Here is a 19,085-nt window from a genome sequence, read left to right as displayed (position 1 = left end):
ATGCATATTTTAATAATGAAACAATTCATTTAACAATAAAAGATTTAAAAACTCATGAGACCTAAGTGCTGTGGAAGAGAATGGAACATTAAATAAAAAAGACATAGTAACTGCCCCAGAATGCTGCATGATGAGATAAGCAAAGGCAAATGTGGCTAGGATAGTATTATATTCTCTGAAAAGGAAGAGAATGGCTGGAGAAATCCCCATCTATTTGTGTGGTAGTAGGCAGTCTTACTGTATGCTTTATGGAATAAAGGCAGAGTCAGAGAAAGGCAGGAGAGGTTAGGAGAACAAAATAGAACCCAAGGATAAACAGACGGAAGAGACAGAGAGAAATTACAACGAGATGACTCTAAGGCCTTTTGTTTCCTCTGAAGTCTAAAATAAATTCAATGATCACATAATGAGTAGCACTATGCACCGTGAAGGAATGGTGGGAAGAATGTTTTATAAAAATAAAGGATGACATGAATGCTGCTCTCACAGAGCTTACAACTTGCATGGGGAGACAGAGTCTACACAAACAACTACAAAATGTATTTACAAAGTAACGTACATACAAATAAATAAATATATATATATGAATATACATATAAATAACTAATATATGAAAGCTAAGGGATACTTCGTCAATAACTGCTTAGAAGGTCTCAGGTCACTGAAGGCTTCCTAAAGGCAAACTTTTTGGACTTGTAATTATAATGTTAGTGGAAACAGGGCATGTGCAAAGGTATAGAAGTAGGAATAAATGTGTCATGTTAGTAAGCAGATTAGCTTGATTAAAGTAGAAAGTGTAGGTCTAGTTACAGTGTGATCAAACAATACAGGTCAATTTGGTGAAAGACACTGCAATGTTAGATTTGGTCTCTAAAACAAAACGAACAGGGAATGAATATTTTCTTTAGGCAATGAGAGGTCCTAGGGCCAGGACCAATTCTGCTGCTCTTGAAGAAACTAGTGAAAGGGGAGTAGAAAAGTACTCAGTGTCCTCGAGCAGGGAGAAGAAACTCCTTTCTGCAAGAACTCTATGAAGTGGCAAACAGACCTCCCCAAAGGCAAGGAGTAAAAAACTCAATGAAATTCCTAGGCAGATGATCTATCATCCAAAGGCCAGCCAGATCCCAGTAATCTCATGTGTTCAAGAATATCTTTGACCCTTCTTACTAATTCTTGGTGGGGAGCAGATGGTATATGGTGATGAAATTATTTATTTTTGAACTACTATGACAACGAACTTGATCCTAGCATTCTGGAAATTTAAATAGGAGGATGAAAGGAGCCCTAATCTCTAGGGAATGGTCACGTCCCTGAAGAAGGACAGGTCAGTAATAGCCCCAATTCTCCCCTGGTCTTTAAGTGGAAAGGCAAAACATCACACCTTGAAAAGAGGCTGCTGTCAGTCAAAGCAAGTAAGACCTCTTTCTTTAAACCTATTGATCTGAAGCTGTTTCGGGAAGGAAAAAAAAAAAAAAAAGTTCAGATCCGATGTTCAGCAGCAGCTAGAGCTGGACGCTATGTCGCGATTCCGCTGGCAGGAACTGGGTCCCACTGATGTTGAAGTTGACTGCTGGGGACCAATCTTGATGCCATTTGCCTGTAAAAGAAAAGAAGCATCTCAGTGCTAAAGTGAATGGGCAAAAGGAGAGGGATATAGGAGAAATCATTAAGTATGTTTTCTAATTGGCAAGTACCCATGAGTCCTATACAACTTGTTACTGAACAATAATTTATGATATTAAGGATAAGATGACTAGTTGTAGCATAGGAATCATAGTTGACTAGAAATGGCTTTTGCTTGGGGTCAGCACTGTGGTGTGGCTTTTGCTTGGGAGCAGTGCTGTCCCATATAGGCACTGGTTCATGTCTCAGCTGCTCCTCTTCTGATCCAGATCTCTGCTTATGGCCTAGGAAAGCAGTGGAAGAGGGCCCATGTGCTTGGGCTCCTGCACGCACGTGGGAGACCTGGAAGAAGCTCCTGGCTCCTGGCTTCAGATCAGCCCAGCTCTGGCTATTGTGGCCATTTGGCGAGTAAACCAGCAGATAATCTCTCTCTGTCTGTCTCTCTAACTCTGCCTCTCAAATAAATACATCTAAAAAAAAAAATAATAAGTGGATTTTGCTTATGTATATATAATTATAGACATATACTTACACATTTACATGTGTATATTTGCATGAATGTGAGAGGCAGCAACAGTAGAAACAGATAAAAAAAAAATCTATCACAAACACTGACTTATTCACCAAATGCCTGCAATAGCCAAGGTTGGACCAGACTGAGCTGGAAGCCTGGAACCAGTGAGTGTCTCCCAAGTGAGCAGCAGAGACCCAACCACCTGACCATCACCTGCTACCTCCCAGGAAGCTGGAGTCATCAGTTGAATCAGGACTCGAACCTCGGCACTGGATATGTGATGCAGGCATCAGTGATGACTTCTTAAGGACTAAGCCACTAAACCCTGTGCTTCCTTTTAAGGTACACAGTATCCTTCAGTTTCCTAGCTCTGTGCAGAATTCGGATATATTTAGAGTAACAGTAAAAAAAGGCAAAAGAGGAGAAGCAGCACATGAGCAAGTTCTTCTGTTTGTGTTACCCTAGAATTTGCTTTATAGTAATGGTCCTCCTCAGCAATTAAGAGCCACAGCTTCCTCATGCTCTGGGATGTAAAAAACTGAGTTTGCAAAGAAAACTTCCCATGTAGTATAAGCCTTAACTTATAACAACTTAATTAATAATCTCTTTAAATGTTCTAGGTCAGAGACTTGAGGAAAAAGAAAAAAGAAATGACAGATTTCTATGGACCTACATTAAAAAGGCTGGAACTGGGGGCAGGCATTTGGCATAGCAGTTAAGACACTTGGATACCATATCAATGCATTAATTAGACTCCCGGCTCTGCTCCCAGTTCTAGCTTCCTGTTAATACTCCCCATGGGAGGAAGCAGGTAAGAGCTCAAATAGTTGGACCCCTACCACCCACGTGGGAGACCCAGATCGAGTTCCCGGCTCCTGGTTTCAACTTAACCAGGTTATTGTGGGCATTTAGGGAGTGAACCAAATGAACAAATAAATACTCTTAAAAAGTTGTAATTGGCAAAGCTACAAATTGTATGATGTTAGATGGGGAATGTTTACATTTGAGGAAGCATCCAGTTGTGTTAACAAATCAAAATTAACTGCCAGTCTCCCCATGCTTTCTCACCTCATTGTGGACATCAAATAAACCCTGCTGGATCTTCCTATATATTTCTTTGGCTGTGTTAATAAAGGCCTGAAGAAAACATAAATCATATAATCAGTCTTAAATTTAGCTAGGGAAAGAGAATGCAAATGTTATTCTTAATTGGATTTTTGATATGAATTAGGAGCCATTAGAGGAGAGTAAAACTACAGAAGGCCTCCCAAAAGTCCCTGTAAAAGCCATCCAAAGCAGTTTCAAAAAAGGAAAGGAAATCATATGGTTCTGAACTAAAACATTCCCAGGAATCTTATGTTTGCACCCTTTGCCAATATAACAGGCTCTCTTCTCCATAACTTACTGGAGTTACAGTCAACACCATGCCCACAAAGGACTATAATAGGGCCCATTAGACCCTCCAGTTAAGTATTTCTAAGAAATAGTGGTGTCTAATCTCATGTATAAATCAATGTTACCCAAAGTGATAGTAAAACCTTAGGAATCAGGATTAACAAAATAGGACAATTCTCTTTAAAGGAGTCATCTGGTCACTATGACCACAAGACATCCTTTCTTTATCCATGCTGTAGAAGAGAATTCTGAAATAAAGGACAAAGATAATGGTGTAATCTCTGAAGAGCTTTCCACACAATTTTCCAAACAGTACCTCTTCAACATTGCAGGCTGTTTTGGCTGAAGTTTCCATGAAAATAAGACCATGCTCCCGAGCAAAGGCCTCTCCTTCTTCTCTTTTCACATCTCTTCGGGACTCTAGGTCACTGCAAGAGAGTAAGTGGAGAGAAAACTAAAAAAGGCCCCCTGTGAAAGAAGAAACTCCAGTTCTAGAACAATGGTTTCGACTGGCGATCAATTTATAAATAATGTAGATCCTACATGACACCACTTTGTAGAGGTTTTACTAATTTCCGTGGCCTCTTAGAAAATGTTCTTCATGTTTAGGGCAGCTGCTACATGGCTGAAGATAATACCTTATTCTATTACAGAGAAAAAGCCTTATCTAGAGCTAAGCAAGCCCTGCAGTGACCCAGAGCTTATGACCTATGCTTCTTTTTCCAATGAGATTCAGGATAGCAAAGCAAAGATGATGAAAAGAAACTCCAGTTGCTTTAAAGTAGAAAATTCATACACTGCCCTAGACCAAAGTGATAAGCATCTTCTTTCTTACTGGAATCAATCCACAAGAAGAGGGACAGCTAGGAATTAAGAACACAGCTGCCTACCTAACTTGCACTAATTTCATTACTGGTGTGTATAAAAGTCACTTGGCATCAAGTAATTCAGAAAAAGTGATATGGAGATTAGGTGATATGGAAAAAAGAGGCAGAGCCAAGGACTGGGATTTGGAACTAAGTGGGACAGAAAGACTGAAAGATGGGATAAAGGCTAAAGAATAATGGAAGGTTGAACTATTTGGTTTCTATTTTGAAAATAAAAAATTTTTATTTGGAAGGTTTCCAGTTTCCCAACCATGAGAAAAATCAGAGTAAGCCCATTAAAGAACATTTATTGTATATCAGTTGTGTGACAGCCAGCAAACTATCACTTAAATGCCAAGGTTGGGAGTGTGCACTTGGCCTAACAGTTGCGGTACCTGCATCCCATACTGGAGTACCTGGGTTTGATACCCAGCTCTGACTCCTGACTCTACCTTCTTGTAGATGCGGGGCAGAACCTGGGAGGTGGCAGAGATGGCTCAAGTAATTGGATTCCTGCCATCTACGTGAGAGACCTGGTCTGTGTTCCTAGCTCCTGGCTCAGGCACTAGCCCAGTCCCAGCCATTGTGGGATCTGGAGAATGAGCCAGCATATAGGAGCTCTGTCTGTCTCTGTCTCCAAATAAAAAAAAATTTACTAAATGCTAAGACTCCCACAGTTGTACCTCTAGCCCAGATGCTCCTCTAAGTTCCAGATTTATCCATCTGTCTATTCCTCATCTCCACGATGTGTAAGATATCTCAAACCTTTCCCCAAAACCTGGAGCTAACCCAGGCTCCCACATTTCTATCCACGGCACAATGCAACATGATAAATAGTAACAATAACAACATAAGGTGTTATTAACAACTTTCCTGCCCTTACTTCAACTACCAAGTCCATCCCAAAGAAATACTTCCAGAATATACCTGAACATCATCCTTCACTGCGTCTCTGAGTCTCTAACCTAGTCAAGTCACCATTCTCTCTCACCTGTGGACAACAGGGATTGGGATTCTACTGCAACCATGTTTCATTCAAGGGTGATCCTTCATGCCATTTCTATGCTTAAAATTCAGACATACTATGTTTAAACTAAAACTCTAAGGTCTTTGAGGGACTATGATGTCTGGACCTTTCCTATTTTTGCAACCTTCTCTTACACCGTCACCCCTTAATTCAGTCTAACGACACTGGGTTTCTTTCAGTACAATAGATCTGCTTAGTTTTTTTTTTTTTTTTTTTTTTTTTTTTTGCCTAGAGTGGACAGGGAGAGAGAGAGAGACAGAGAGAAAGGTCTTCCTTTGCCATTGGTTCACCGTCCAATGGCCGCCGCGGCTGGCGTGCTACGGCCGGCGCACTGCGCTGATCTGAAGGCAGGAGCCAGGTGCTTCTCCTGGTCTCCCATGCAGGTGCAGGGCCCAAGCACTTTGGTCATCCTCCTCTACACTCCTGGGCCACAGCAGAGAGCTGGCCTGGAAGAGGGGCAACTGGGACAGAATCCAGCGCCCCGACCGGGACTAGAACCCGGTGTGCCGGGACCGCAAGGTGGAGGATTAGCCTATTGAGCCGTGACTCCGGCCTAGCTTTTTCTCAGTTCAAGGTCTCACAGTTTATTACCTCTAGCTGATACCCAAGTTTTTTAAAACTTTGTTAAGTTCTTGTCCATTCTTCAGAACCCAGTTAAACATCAATTCCTAATAAAAAATAGATACCCTGTTACTTTTTTTAAAAAGATTTATTTATTTATTTGAAAGTCAGAGTTACACAGAGAGAATGAGAGGCAGAGAGAGAGAGAGAGAGAGAGAGAGGTCTTCCCATCTGCTGGTTCACTCCCCAACTGGCTGCAGTGAGAAGAGCTGAGCCAATCTGAAGCCAGGAGCCAGCAGTGTCTTCCAGGTCTCTCATGCAGGTGCAGGGGCTCAAGGACTTGGGGCATCTTCCACTGCTTTCCCAGGCCATAGCAGAGAGCTGGATCAGAAGTGGAGCAGCCAGGACTCAAACCAGCGCCCATATGGGATACCAGCACTGCAGGCAGCAGCTTTACCTGCTACACCACAGCACTGTCCCCTCCCCCCCACTTACTCTCTTTTATACCACACTTTTCCCTTCACTGAGTTTAATCATCTAATTAGATACAAATCTTTTTGTTTCCACTAGAGTGTAAGCTTCCTGAAAGCAGTTGTGTGAAATTTTTTTTTCACCTTGCAACCTCAAGAGCTGGCATAGTCTCTAACACTACAGTCTCACAAGGGTGCCATGGAATACTTTATATATCTTTAAGGGAAACATCAAAATACCACATAGGGGCCAGCTTTGTAGTACAATGGGTTAACCTGCTGCCTCCATTGCCACTATCCCATATTGGTGCCAGTTCAAGTCTAAGCTGCTCTATTTCTGATCCAGCTCCCTACTAATGGGCCTGGGGAAGCAATGGAAGATGGCCCAAGTCTTTGGGCCCCTGCACCCATGTGGGAGACCCAGAAGATCTTGGCTCCTGGCTTTGGATCATCACAGCTCTGGTCATTGCTTCCATTTGGGGAGTGAACTTCCAGGTGGAAGATCTTTCTTTCTCTCTGTCTCTCTCTGTAACTCTCTGCCTTTCAAATAAAAAAATCTTTAAAAAAAAAAAATTAAAATAAAAAAAAAGGAGGGGATGGCATTATGTCATAACAGGTTAAGCTGCTGCCTGTGACACCAGCATCCCATATGGGCACCTGTCCCAGTCCCAGCTGCTCCACTTCCAATCCAGCTCCCTGCTAATGCTCCTGGGAAAGCAGCAGAACATGACCCAAGTGCTTGGCCCCCTATACCCAAGTAGAAGACCAAATGAAGCTCCTGGCTTTGGAATGGCTCATCCCCAGCTGTTGTGGCCATTTGGAGAGTGAGCCAGTGGATGGAAGATCTCTCTGTCTCTCCTTCGCTCTGTACCTCTGCCTTTCAAATAAATAAATCTCCAAAATTAATTAACGTAAAAAGTCAAATAAATAATAAACTTAAGATAGTTCAGTATCAATAGCAGATCACGATAGATTCTGTTCAATATGGTTGTAGCTTTGTGAAGTGGAGTTTTTTGGCAGTTGCAGTGATAAAGTAAGTAAGTACTACACAAAAATCAATGTGAAACAAGAAGTGAGATAGCTACTGTGTCTAATCTTGGTCTGAGAGGCTATGTAGTGCCTAACAAACATATAGGTCATGAGTAAGTAACTGTGTCTGGTCAAAATGAAATAAAAATATTGGCCGGCGCCGCAGCTCACTAGGCTAATCCTCCGCCTTGCGGCGCCGGCACACCGGGTTCTAGTCCCGGTCGGGGCACCGATCCTGTCCCGGTTGCCCCTCTTCCAGGCCAGCTCTCTGCTGTGGCCAGGGAGTGCAGTGGAGGATGGCCCAAGTGCTTGGGCCCTGCACCCCATGGGAGACCAGGAGAAGCACCTGGCTCCTGGCTTTGGATCAGCGCGACGAGCCGGCCACAGCGGCCATTGGAGGGTGAACCAACGGCAAAGGAAGACCTTTCTCTCTGTCTCTCTCTCACTGTCCACTCTGCCTGTCAAAAAAAAAAAAAAAAAAAAGAAAAAAGAAATAAAAATATTACTACATTTTCTTTTTTTTTTAAAGATTTACTTTATTTATTTGAAAGATAAGAGTTACAGAGAGAGGAATAGAGACACAGAGAGAGGTTTTCCATCTGCTGGTTCACTCCCCAGATAGCTGCAATGGCCGCAGCTGCGCTGATCCGAAGCCAGGAGTCAGAAGCCAGGAGCTTCTTCCAGGTCTCCCACATGGGTACAGGGGCCCAAAGACTTGGGCCATCTTCTACTGCTTTCCCAGGCCATAGCAGAGAGCTGGACTGGAAGAGGAGCAGCCGGGACTAGAACTGGCGCCCATATGGGATGCCAGTACTTCAGGCCATTGTTTTAACCCCTGCGCCACAGCGCTGACCCCTCTTTTATTTTTCAAACAAATACTAAGTTGTTATGATTTAAAAAAAGATATAACTGGGGCTGGTGCTATGCCATACCGGGTGAAGGCACCACCTGTAGTGCCAGCATCCCATATGGGCGCCGGTTTGAGTCCCGGCTGTTTCACTTCCGATCCAGCTCTCTGCTAATGGTCTGGGAATAGCAATACATGATGGCCCAAGTCTTTGGGGCCTTGCACCCATGTGGGAGACATGGACAAAGCTCCTGGCTCCTGGCTTTGGATCAGCACAGCTCTGGCTGTTGTGGCCATCTGGGGAGTGAACCAGCAGATGGAGGACCTCTCTCTCTCTCTTTCTTTGCCTCTACTTCTAACTTTCAAATAATTAAATAAATTAAAAAAAAAAAAAAAAAAAAGACCTTAACCCCCCCACCAAAAAAAAAAAATCTGCCCCTGATGTCTTTGACTGCTAGGTCAAATGTCTGTGCCAGGGGATACATTTAAAATAATAATAATAACAATAATAAATAAAAAATAAATTAAAGAAGATATAACTATTGAATAAAAAAATTAGTTTTTTTATTTGGGCCTATGGGTACCAAGAAAAATTTACTGAGAATGACAAGTGCTGGTGAGCATGTGAGGAAACTGGAACCCTCAGGCATCGCTGGTAGGAATGTGAAAGGTACAACCATTGTGAAATACAGGCTGGCCGCTCCTCAACATAGGAAGAAAGAATGACCATATGATCCTGCAATCCCATTTCTGGGTATATTCCCAAAAGAATCTGAAGTGGGGATTTGAATGAATATTTGTACTCCCGTTTATAGCAACGTTATCTACAACAGCCAAAAGGTGGCAGCAACCGAAGTGTCTACGGACAGATGACAACAAAATGTGTATATGCAACACAGTGGAATCTTATTCCTTAAAAAAGAAAGAAATGTGGACAAACTTTAAAGACGTTATTTTAAGTAAAGTAAGCCAGCCACAAACCACAACTATTATACGTGATTCCATTTATATGAGGTCCCAAGAGCAGTGAAATGCATAGAGGCAGAGGGTAGAATGGAGCCTGCTAGCGCTGGGGAAGGAAGGCAAACAAGCAGAAGGGGATGCAGTATTGACGGGTACAGGTTTCTCTGAGGAGAAGACAAAAGTTCTAGAGAGGAATGGTAGTGATGCTGGTTGCAGAATAATTTCAAAATCTTAACTGTACGCTTAAAAGCATTTAAAATGGCAAATTTGTGTTATGTATATTTCACCACATGATTTTTTTAAAAATTTATTTATTGGGGTCATCACTGTGGCATAGCAGGTAAAGCCATCGCCTGAAGCGCTGGCATCCCATATGGCTGCTGGTTCTAGTCCCAGCTGCTCCACTTCTGATCCAGCTCTCTGCTATGGCCTGGAAAGCAGTATTAGATGGCCCAAGTCCTTGGGCCCCCGCACCCACATGGAAGACCTGGAAGAAGCCCAGCTCCTGGCTTCGGATCGGCATAGCTCCAGCCATTGCGGCCATGTGGGGAGTGAACTAGCAGATGGAAGACCTCTCTCTCTCTTCTCTTTCTCCCCGCCTCTCCTTCTCTCTCTGTGTAACGCTGACTTTTAAATAAATAAATAAAACTTTAAAAAAATTTATTTATTTTGAAAGTCAGAGTTACAGGGGTGGGTGGGAGAAAGAACTATCTTCCATCTGCTGGTTCATTCCCCAGATGGCTGCAACAGCCAGTGTGGGACCAAGCCAAAGGCAGGAGCCAGAAGCTTCTTCCTGATCTCCCACAGGAGTAACAGGGGCCCATGCAGTTGGACTATCACTTGCTGCTTTCCCAGGGCATTAACAGGGGGCTGTATCAGAAATTTAATAGCTAGGACTCAAACCACATCCTATATGGGAAGCCGGTGTCACAGGCAGTGGCTGTACTCACTATGCCACAACACCGAACCCAATAATTTTTTCTTTCACAGACACACCAAGAGTACTAAAAACTAAGAAAGTTTGGGGAACAAGAACTTCAATGTCCAGAAAGTACCTAGATGACTCTTGCTAGCTATTATTCATACAAATAAAATGTTACCTCTTATTCCCAATCAGCATGATAACCATGTTGGAGCTAGAGTGTTGCCGGGCATCCTCTAACCATGAAGTCAGGTGGTTGAAGGTTTCACGCCTACAGCAGAAAAGTGTAGAAAGTGGGTCAGAAGCCCATTTCAAAAGCCCAAAGCAACTCCAAGTGTGTGGGAAAAAGGGGGGAAGCAGTATGTAAGAAGACAATATTAGAGAGGTAATCCCCAGTGAGCATCCTTAAGAAAGAAAAAGAAAGCTTTAGAGAATGTGGAGAACAGTCTCCCTCCCACGTGCCAGATCTGGCTCACCTTGTAATGTCATACACCAGTAAGGCTCCAGCTGCTCCCCTGTAGTAGGAACGTGTGATAGAACGGAAGGATTCTTGCCCAGCCTTTCTCATCAACATGGCAATTTAAAAAAAAAAAAAAAAATCCCAACAAAATTAGATTATTTCCAGAGAACTGATTTGATCATATGCCACTCTAACACAAAGGACTTAACTATAGAACTTCTATTAGAGAATATGGGAAAGGAAACAGGCCTGTCCAGGGAGACTCCCAGATAGGAAACCAGTATTCTTCCAATGAGAGTACAACTGACATCTTGGGTAGATAAAACTGTCCAATGTCTAGTATTGCTAGGTACTATTCATTAACCACCAGCTACACTCCACAGTCAGCATGACATCAAAGACCTTCACATGCACTTTCCAATATTCCTTAGGAGAGAACAAGGGGAAACAGGACTGGAAACTCAGAGTATGTTGTATTTTCAGTCCCAAATATGATATTGAATAATCATGTTAACCTTTCTGTCCCTGTTCCTTTATCTGCATAAAGGAAAATTATCTGAAAATGCCAAATCCTGGAGGAAACAGTCATAAGAGGTTACATGGGCAATCTGGATTGCATTCCAGGTTCCTCTTTTCCATGTGGCCCAGCAGTGGCCCTTGCAGGCATTTGGGAAATGAACCAGAGGATGGGAGCTATCTCTTGCTCTTGCTCTGTCTGCTGCTCAAATAAATGAATAATGAATTTAAAAAACTAAGGCAGTAAAGAGCTAAGACAGGAGTTTGATAAAAAGAATAAAGAGCTTTCTAATTTCTCCAAAGTGGCAGCATCATATCGCTTTCAAGATAAATAGTCTGAAATGTCAGTTCCTAGAAAGTCAGATATACTCTTCGTCTAAGAATCAAAATACATTCCAAAGTAAAATACAAATTAATGTGGGATTATTTAATCAATATTTTATATTAGGTATGATACAATGCTGCTGCATTAGCATAGCTATCTGGAATACAAATGAATATAAACATAAGAGTATGCACACCATGTGCACACATGCACACATTAGAAAAGGTTCTTATCAATACCAGAACAGGGGCCGGTGCTGTGGCATAGCAGGTAAAGCCACCATCTGCAGTGCTGGCATCCTATATAGATGCAGGTTCGACTCCTGGCTGCTCCACTTCCGACCCAGCTCTCTGCTATGGTCTGGGAAAGCAGTAGAAGAAGGCCCAAGTCCTTGAGCCCCTGCATCTGCATGGGAGACCTGGAAGAAGCTCCTGGCTCCTGGCTTCGGATCGGTGAAGCTCTGGCCACTGCAGCCATCTGGGGAGTGAACCAATGGATGGAAGAACTCTCTCTCTCTCTCTGCCTCTCCTTCTCTCTCTGTGTAACTCTGACTTTCAAATAAATAAATAAAAATTTAAAACATAAATTAATTAAATTAAATAAACTATCCATCATGGTTGGCTCCAATGATTGGGTTCCAACCAACCTTGTGGAAGTCCTGGATTGAGTTTCCAGCTCCTGGCTTTGGCTCTAGCCCAGCATCCCATCCATTGTGGGCATTGGAACCAGTAAATGAAAGCTTTCTCTGTCTGAGTGTCTTTCTGTATTTGTGTGCACATCTCTCAAAAAATAATTCTTTTTTAAAAACTCTAACGTTAGAAACTAGCTTTTAAAAAATACGTCTATCCATCTTAGCAATTTTTTTTAAATTATTTTTTATTTTTTGACAGGCAGAGTGGACAGGGAGAGAGAGAGACAGAGAGAAAGGTCTTCCTTTGCCGTTGGTTCACCCTCCAATGGCTGCCGTGGCCTGCGTGCTGTGGCCGGTACACTGCACTGATCCGATGGCAGGAGCCAGGTGCTTCTCCTGGTCTCCCATGGGGTGCAGGGCCCAAGCACTTGGGCCATCCACCACTGCACTCCCTGGCCACAGCAGAGAGCTGGCCTGGAAGAGGGGAAACCGGGACAGAATCCAGCGCCCCAACCGGGACTAGAATCTAGTGTGCCGGTGCCACAAGGCGGAAGATTAGCCCAGTGAGCTGCGGCGCCGGCCATCTTAGTAATTTCTAAACATTTTCAGGTGTGATGACTTCAGGAGTACGTGAGGGAACAGACCAAGTGGGAAGCTAAGGTGGATAAGCAGTGGGCAGGAGATGAGGGCTGACAAGGGAGGAATGACCGGGCTCATCCAGGAAGCACAGACAGGACAGGACTACAGTAGACGTATAATTCTCTGGAAGTTTGTAAAACAGAAAACTGTAGTATTTTGAAATTGATTCAGCAAAGATTCATCTAATTTCAAACCCATTTTTCAAAGGTGACAGAAAAGAACTACATCAATTAGGTGGCTAGGTAGGTGGGTTTTTTTAAATAAATTATTGAAATGTCCTTAATTTAGGCCGGCGCCATGGCTTAACAGGCTAATCCTCCGCCTTGCGGTGCCGGCACCCTGGGTTCTAGTCCCGGTTGGGGCACCGGATTCTATCCCGGTTGCCCCTCTTCCAGGCCAGCTCTCTGCTATGGCCCGGGAAGGCAGTGGAGGATGGCCCAAGTCCTTGGGCCCTGCACCCGCATGGGAGACCAGAAGCACCTGGCTCCTGGCTTCGGATCAGCAAGATGCGCCGGCTGCAGCGGCCATTAGAGGGTGAACCAACGGCAAAAAGGAAGACCTTTCTCTCTGTCTCTCTCTCACTATCCACTCTGCCTGTCAAAAAAAAAAAAAAAAAAAAAAGAAATGTCCTTAATTTTTTCTCCTTTTAAAAATGTTTATTCATTTATTTTCACCTACTTGGAAGACAGAGAAAGAGATCTTTCATCTACTGAGTCACTCTCCAATTGCCTGCCTAAACAAAGGGTGGGCCAAGCTGAAGCCAGAATCTCAGACATCCATCTGTGTCTCTCATATGGGTAGCAGGGACCCAAGCACTTGAGCCAAAATCTGGTGCCTCCCAGGATGCATTAGCAGGAACCTGGATTGGAACTGGAGCAGCCAGGACTTGAGCTAGGCACTCCAAGTATGGGATATAAGCAGCTCAAGCGGTGGCTTAGCACCATGTGCCATAATGGCTGCCCTGCTGTGTAATATTTTTTTTTAAGATTTATTTATTTATTTGAAAGGCAGAGGAGAGAGAGAGAGAGAGAGAGAGAGATTGATCTTCCATCCACTGGTTCACTTGGCCAGGCAGAAGCCAGGAGACAAAAGCTTCATCTAGGTCTCCTCCATGGGTGCAAGGACCCAAGGACCTGGGCCATCTTCTGCTGCTTTCCCAGGTACATTAGCAGGGAGCTGGATCTGAAGTGCAGCAGCCGGAATTCAAACTAGTACCCATATGGGATGCCAGCACTGCAGGCAGACACTTATGCCACAGTAATTCTTAAGTATCGTAACCGCATACTAGTCATCCTCAACTTCCAAACTTCACGATACAACCATGTTTCATATGAACACTTAAGGAGAAAAAGAAAAAGGCAATAAGCCAACATGTGACCATGACTACACCACTAACTGATATCTTAATGGGTTTGCGTCCTGGCATCAAAATATCCATTTTTGGAAATGGTAAAGGTTTAAGTTAAAGAAGTATAATCAGGCCAACACTGTGGCATAGCTGGTAAAGCCGCTGCCTGCAGTGCTGGTATCCCATTAGGGCATCATTTGAAAACCCAGTTACCTCAATTCCAATCCAGCTCTCTGCTATGGCCTGGGAAAGCAGGAGAGGATGGCCCAAGTTCTTGGGCCCCTGCACTCATGTGGAAGACCCAGAAGAAGCTCCTGGCTCCTGGCTTCAGATCATCCCAGCTCTGGCTGTTGCTGCCATTTGAGGAGTGGACCAGTGTATAGAGGACCTCTCTCTCTCTCTCTCTGCCTCTGTCTCTCTATCTTTCAAATAAATAAATAAATCTTTAAAAAAAAAAAAAAAAAAAAAAAAAGCAGGGCTGGCACCGTGGCTTAACAGGCTAATCCTCCACCTTGCGGTGCCGGCACACCGGGTTCTAGTCCCGGTCGGGGCACCGATCCTGTCCCAGTTGCCCTTCTTCCAGGCCAGCTCTCTGCTGTGGCCAGGGAGTGCAGTGGAGGATGGCCCAAGTCCTTGGGCCCTGCACCTGCATGGGAGACCAGGAGAAGCACCTGGCTCCTGCCTTCAGATCAGCGCGATGCGCCGGCCGCAGCACGCCAGCCGCGGCGGCCAATGGAGGGTGAACCAATGGCAAAGGAAGACCTTTCTCTCTCTCTCTCTCTCTCACTGTCTACTCTGCCTGTCAAAAAAAAAAAAAAAAAAAAAGCATAATCTAGGGGCAGGCATTTGGTGCAGTGATGAAGTTACTGCTTGGGAAACCTGCATTCCATATCAGAGTGCCTGGTTCATGTCCTGGCTCTTCTGCTTCTGATCCAGCTTCCTGCTGATGTGCACCCTGGGAGGCAGCAGATGATGGCTCCAGTACTTTGGGCGCTGTCACTATGCAGGAAACCCACACAGAGCTCCTGGCTCCTGCCTCTGGCCTGGGCCAGCCCCAGTTGTTGTAGGCACTAGGAAATGAACTAACAGATGGGTGCTTTCTCTGCCTCTTTCCCTTTTAAAATAAATAAAAATTAGTATAACCAAACAAAATAAAAGCCCTAGAGAAGCAAGTGATTACTTTTAAGACTTACAACTGTGTTTGGTGAGTGTTGAGTGGAACAGAAGGAAGGAGGGCAAAGAAAGAAAAAGAAAGTAAGGAAATACGACTTGCATACTGTTTGTAGATGTAATGGCTTCAGCTCTTATTTCTGAGACAAAACAGAGTCAAACAGTAAGAACTAAACATAAACAGAAAGATTTTAGCTGAGTATCAGGAACTGTTTGCTAGCTCCCTTTAGCTAGAATAGATTATGTTATTTTCCTTAAGTGAAAGCAAGGTACAAATCAAATGAGATTACATATATGAAGAGAACTTATCTGAATATAACAAAATTACATTAAGCCAAGCTAAATTTTGGCAGTACTACATCTAATAAGTTTTAAAATATGCATACCTTTGGTCCAGAATTTCCATTTCTGGGCATGTATTCTATAAAGATTCTCAAACACTTGCATAAGATGCAATAAGTAAGAATGTTCAATGAAGCTTTGCAATAGTAAAAACTTGGAAACAACCCCAATTTCTATCAATAGCAGGATAGTTAAATAAATTATGGTACATTCTATGACTATCTAGTGGTTAAAAGGAATGAGATAGATCTGTGTGTATTGATATAGGAAGGTCTTCAAAACATAGACAAAAAAATTCTAAGTCAAATAGCTAGGTATACTTTATCACAATTCTATACATGAAGACACTAATAAAAACAAAACCACTGCCATTTAGTTGTGTATGTTTCGACTTATGTATCTAAATGCACAGAAGAAGTCTAAAAGCATACACACTGAATCATTAACTGTGGAGATAAACCAGAAACCAAGAAAGGGAGAAAGAAGGGGTTGATGTGAAGAGGACATTTTCTTTTTGTTCTACAAACTTACATTGTTTGATTTTATTTTTACTAGAATGAACTAATATATTACACTAACAATAACAAAAACAACAATATACGGCATTCATAATTGGTAACTGTTAACAGAACCAAACTTCCCCATCTCCTTGATTTCACCTTCTCTAATGCATCTCCACCACTAGCCCACCCTCAAAACCCTTTTCCCCTGCATCAGCTTGTACTGTTATGTTTGGACCTTAGTCAGGAACTAAATTATTTTGTCCCCTCTCACCGTATCCCATATTTGCAGTTTGATTTGTTTTCCATCAATGTTGACCATACGGGCTCCAAACTCCACACCTGTCAGTGAAGACCAAGAGAAAGAAAGTGATTCTCATGAACAGTGATATTGAATGAGGCTCATGCTTTTCCTCCGTATATTATAATCCATGCTTTGGCTGCACTCAGTGCCACTGAGACCGTTACTGCTGCCTACCTACTCCAATTAATTTTGAAGCTTCTTGGAGCCAGCATTGTGGTACAGCAGGTTAAGATGCTATTGGTGATACCAGCATCTCATATCAGAGTGCAGAGTGCTGGTTTGAGTCCTAGCTGCTCTGCTTCCCATTCAGCTTCCTGCTAATACATCCTGGAAGGCAGCAGATGATAACTTTAATGTGTGAACCCCTGCCACCCATATGAGAGACCCAGATGGAGTTCCAGGTTCCTGGCTTCAGCCTGGAATGGAATGTTGTAGGCATCTAGGGAGTGAACCAGTAGGTGGAAGATAGTCTCTGTCTTTCAAGTAGATGAACATAAACTTAAAAAAAATTTTTAAATGCTTTATTTTTTAGTGCTGTCCACATCAAATTCCATGCTCCTTTGAATTCCTTTTAGTTTTCCAAAAGTAGCCCGATCTCTGCCATCCCTGAGTCTTTGCACATATTACTATCTCTTGCCCAGATTATTTTTCCATCATTTCTCTACATCCCCTTGCCGGGCTAACTCCTCATTCCTCAATTTTCAGCCTTTCTGAGAGAGGTGGTAGGTTCTCCTCCCTTTTGCAATAGGAATTTACTTGACAGTACTACCCCACCCTTACACCTCCGTCATTGAAAGGCTCTCAGCTACTCAGCTGCCTCCTTAAGCATAAATGTTCATTTAGTATTCATTAAACACAATTTGCTGGTTGATGCCATCCTCTAAATCCTTGTCTAAAATCATTCAACTCTCTAGAGCTGAATAAATCCAGATTTCCATACGGGTGGGACTTGGAAGCAGCAATATGGTTAAGAACGGGAGCTATCAGTTTTATCTAGAAACTGCATTTTAGGGCCAGCATGGTAGTACAGGGTGGTTAAGCTGCTGCTTGCAATGCCAGCACCCTATGTAAGTATTGATTGGAGTCTCAGCTGCTCCACTTCCCATCCAGCTTCCTGCTAATGTGTCTGAGAAAGTAGTGGAAGATGGTCCAAGTACCTGGGCCCTTGCTACCCACATGGGAGACCAGGATGTAGCTCCTGGCCCCTGGCATTTGGAGAGTGAACCAGCAGATGGAAGATTTCTTTGTCTCTTCCTCTCTCTAACTCTGCCTTTCAAATAAATAAACCTTAAAAAAACTGCATTTGTGTGGCAAGAAAACTACACACACACACACATATATATATACTGTATGTAGCTTATATATATTACATATGTTACTATGTATATTATTTACTATATATAGTTTATTTGGGTGAGGGTTATGTAAATCAGAAGGAAGGGTCTGTTAAAGTGCCTGCAGACCATAACTTGCCACAAACTGCCTTTTATTTCTTTTTAGAGAGAGATCGCCCATCCACTGGTTCACTCCGAAAATGGGATTAACAGCCAAAGCTAGGCCAGGCTGAACCAAGAGCCTGGAACCCCGTCCGGGTCTCCAGAGAAAGTGGCAGGGGCGTAAGGACTTGGGCCATCAAGCGGGACTTTCCCAGGCCCATTAGCAGGGAGCTGGATCGGAAGTAGAGCAGCCGGGACGCGAACCGTTGCCCATATGGGAATCCAGCGTCACAGGTGGCGGCTAAGCCCACTGCGCAGCAACGCCCATCATCTGCCTTTTAATTGTTAGGCTGGGATGGCTCTTCACTTCGCTTGGTCCTCTCCAGCACACACACACACACACACAGAATCCAGGTACTGGTGTTTACTCTGAAACACACAGTGTGAGGCTGGCACTCATATATCGCGAATCAGAGATTCGAATAACGGTGCCCGGCTTCCGCTGGATGTTCCATAAACATTTAAAGCCCTATGGGAGTCAGTCCGTACCTCGCACATCTCTGGACTTCCCTTCACAATGATTTATTCCTCTTTACACCACTCTTCACTGAACCTAACTTCGCACTAGTTTTAAGCGGCGAGAGGCAACTTTTGAGGACACGGAAGACAGCTGAGTTTTCCGCCTAGGCAGTTCAGCGAGCCAAGGTTTTAGGATCGGTTCTGGAACAAACAGCTGCACTTACCTATTGTGAGGTCGTGGACTGGCTGGAACCGCTTGTCTGTAAACTGCAGGAGGAGACATGACTTCCCCACACCTGAAAGGGGAGGACGTGCGTGCCAGGAGCCACGCGGCCCAGAAACACCTCCCGGAGTCCGGGCGTCAGGGACGCGGGAAGGGGCGCCCCGAGCCCGCGCCCCGCCCCCGGCCGCCCCGCCCCGCCCCCGCCCGTTCCTCGCGAATCGCCCAACCCACTGAGCGAGCCCCGCCCCCGCGGCCCGATTTGGGAGCTTCGGGTGCCCGCCTCAGCCTTCGAAGGCGGCCCACTCGCGGATTACCTGTGTCCCCGATGATGATGTACTTGAAGAGATAAGCATAAGTCATGGTCCCGATTCCTCCGGATTCCGGGTCCGCCCGACTTCTACATCCACTTGCCTCCGACCTCTCTAGCCACGCAGTCTAGCGATCTCCTTGTTTTT

At 44.0% G+C, this 19,085-nt stretch overlaps 1 protein-coding gene across 1 annotated transcript; it reads right to left on the bottom strand.

The window, feature by feature from the left end:
• On the bottom strand, window positions 1-19,082 carry RAB2B (RAB2B, member RAS oncogene family). The gene is made up of 8 exons (XM_062205475.1): window positions 18,945-19,082; window positions 18,632-18,703; window positions 16,423-16,490; window positions 10,694-10,776; window positions 10,396-10,488; window positions 3,849-3,960; window positions 3,206-3,274; window positions 1-1,597 (listed from the first exon to the last, which is right to left on the bottom strand). The coding sequence occupies exons 1-8, from the start codon at window positions 18,988-18,990 to the stop codon at window positions 1,493-1,495; spliced, it is 648 nt and encodes a 215-aa protein (XP_062061459.1). The 5' UTR covers window positions 18,991-19,082; the 3' UTR covers window positions 1-1,492.
• Between the last annotated feature and the right edge of the window lie 3 nt (window positions 19,083-19,085).

This window comes from Lepus europaeus, chromosome 11 (assembly GCF_033115175.1).
Source record: "Lepus europaeus isolate LE1 chromosome 11, mLepTim1.pri, whole genome shotgun sequence".
Classification (NCBI taxonomy): domain Eukaryota; kingdom Metazoa; phylum Chordata; class Mammalia; order Lagomorpha; family Leporidae; genus Lepus; species Lepus europaeus.
The sequence above is the reverse complement of the archived record's forward strand: the minus strand, read 5'-3'. Positions and strand labels throughout refer to the sequence as shown.

What these genes read in the sequence shown, in the direction of transcription:
- RAB2B (XM_062205475.1), bottom strand. Translation starts at nt 18,990, where the DNA reads ATGACTTATGCTTATCTCTTCAAGTACATCATCATCGGGGACACAG. An exon ending in AGTCCACGACCTCACAATAG is followed by an intron (nt 16,491 to 18,631) that starts GTAAGTGCAGCT and finishes CTTCACTGACAG; the next exon opens with GTGTGGAGTTTGGAGCCCGT. An exon ending in AACTGCAAATATGGGATACG is followed by an intron (nt 10,777 to 16,422) that starts GTGAGAGGGGAC and finishes TTGATGAGAAAG; the next exon opens with GCTGGGCAAGAATCCTTCCG.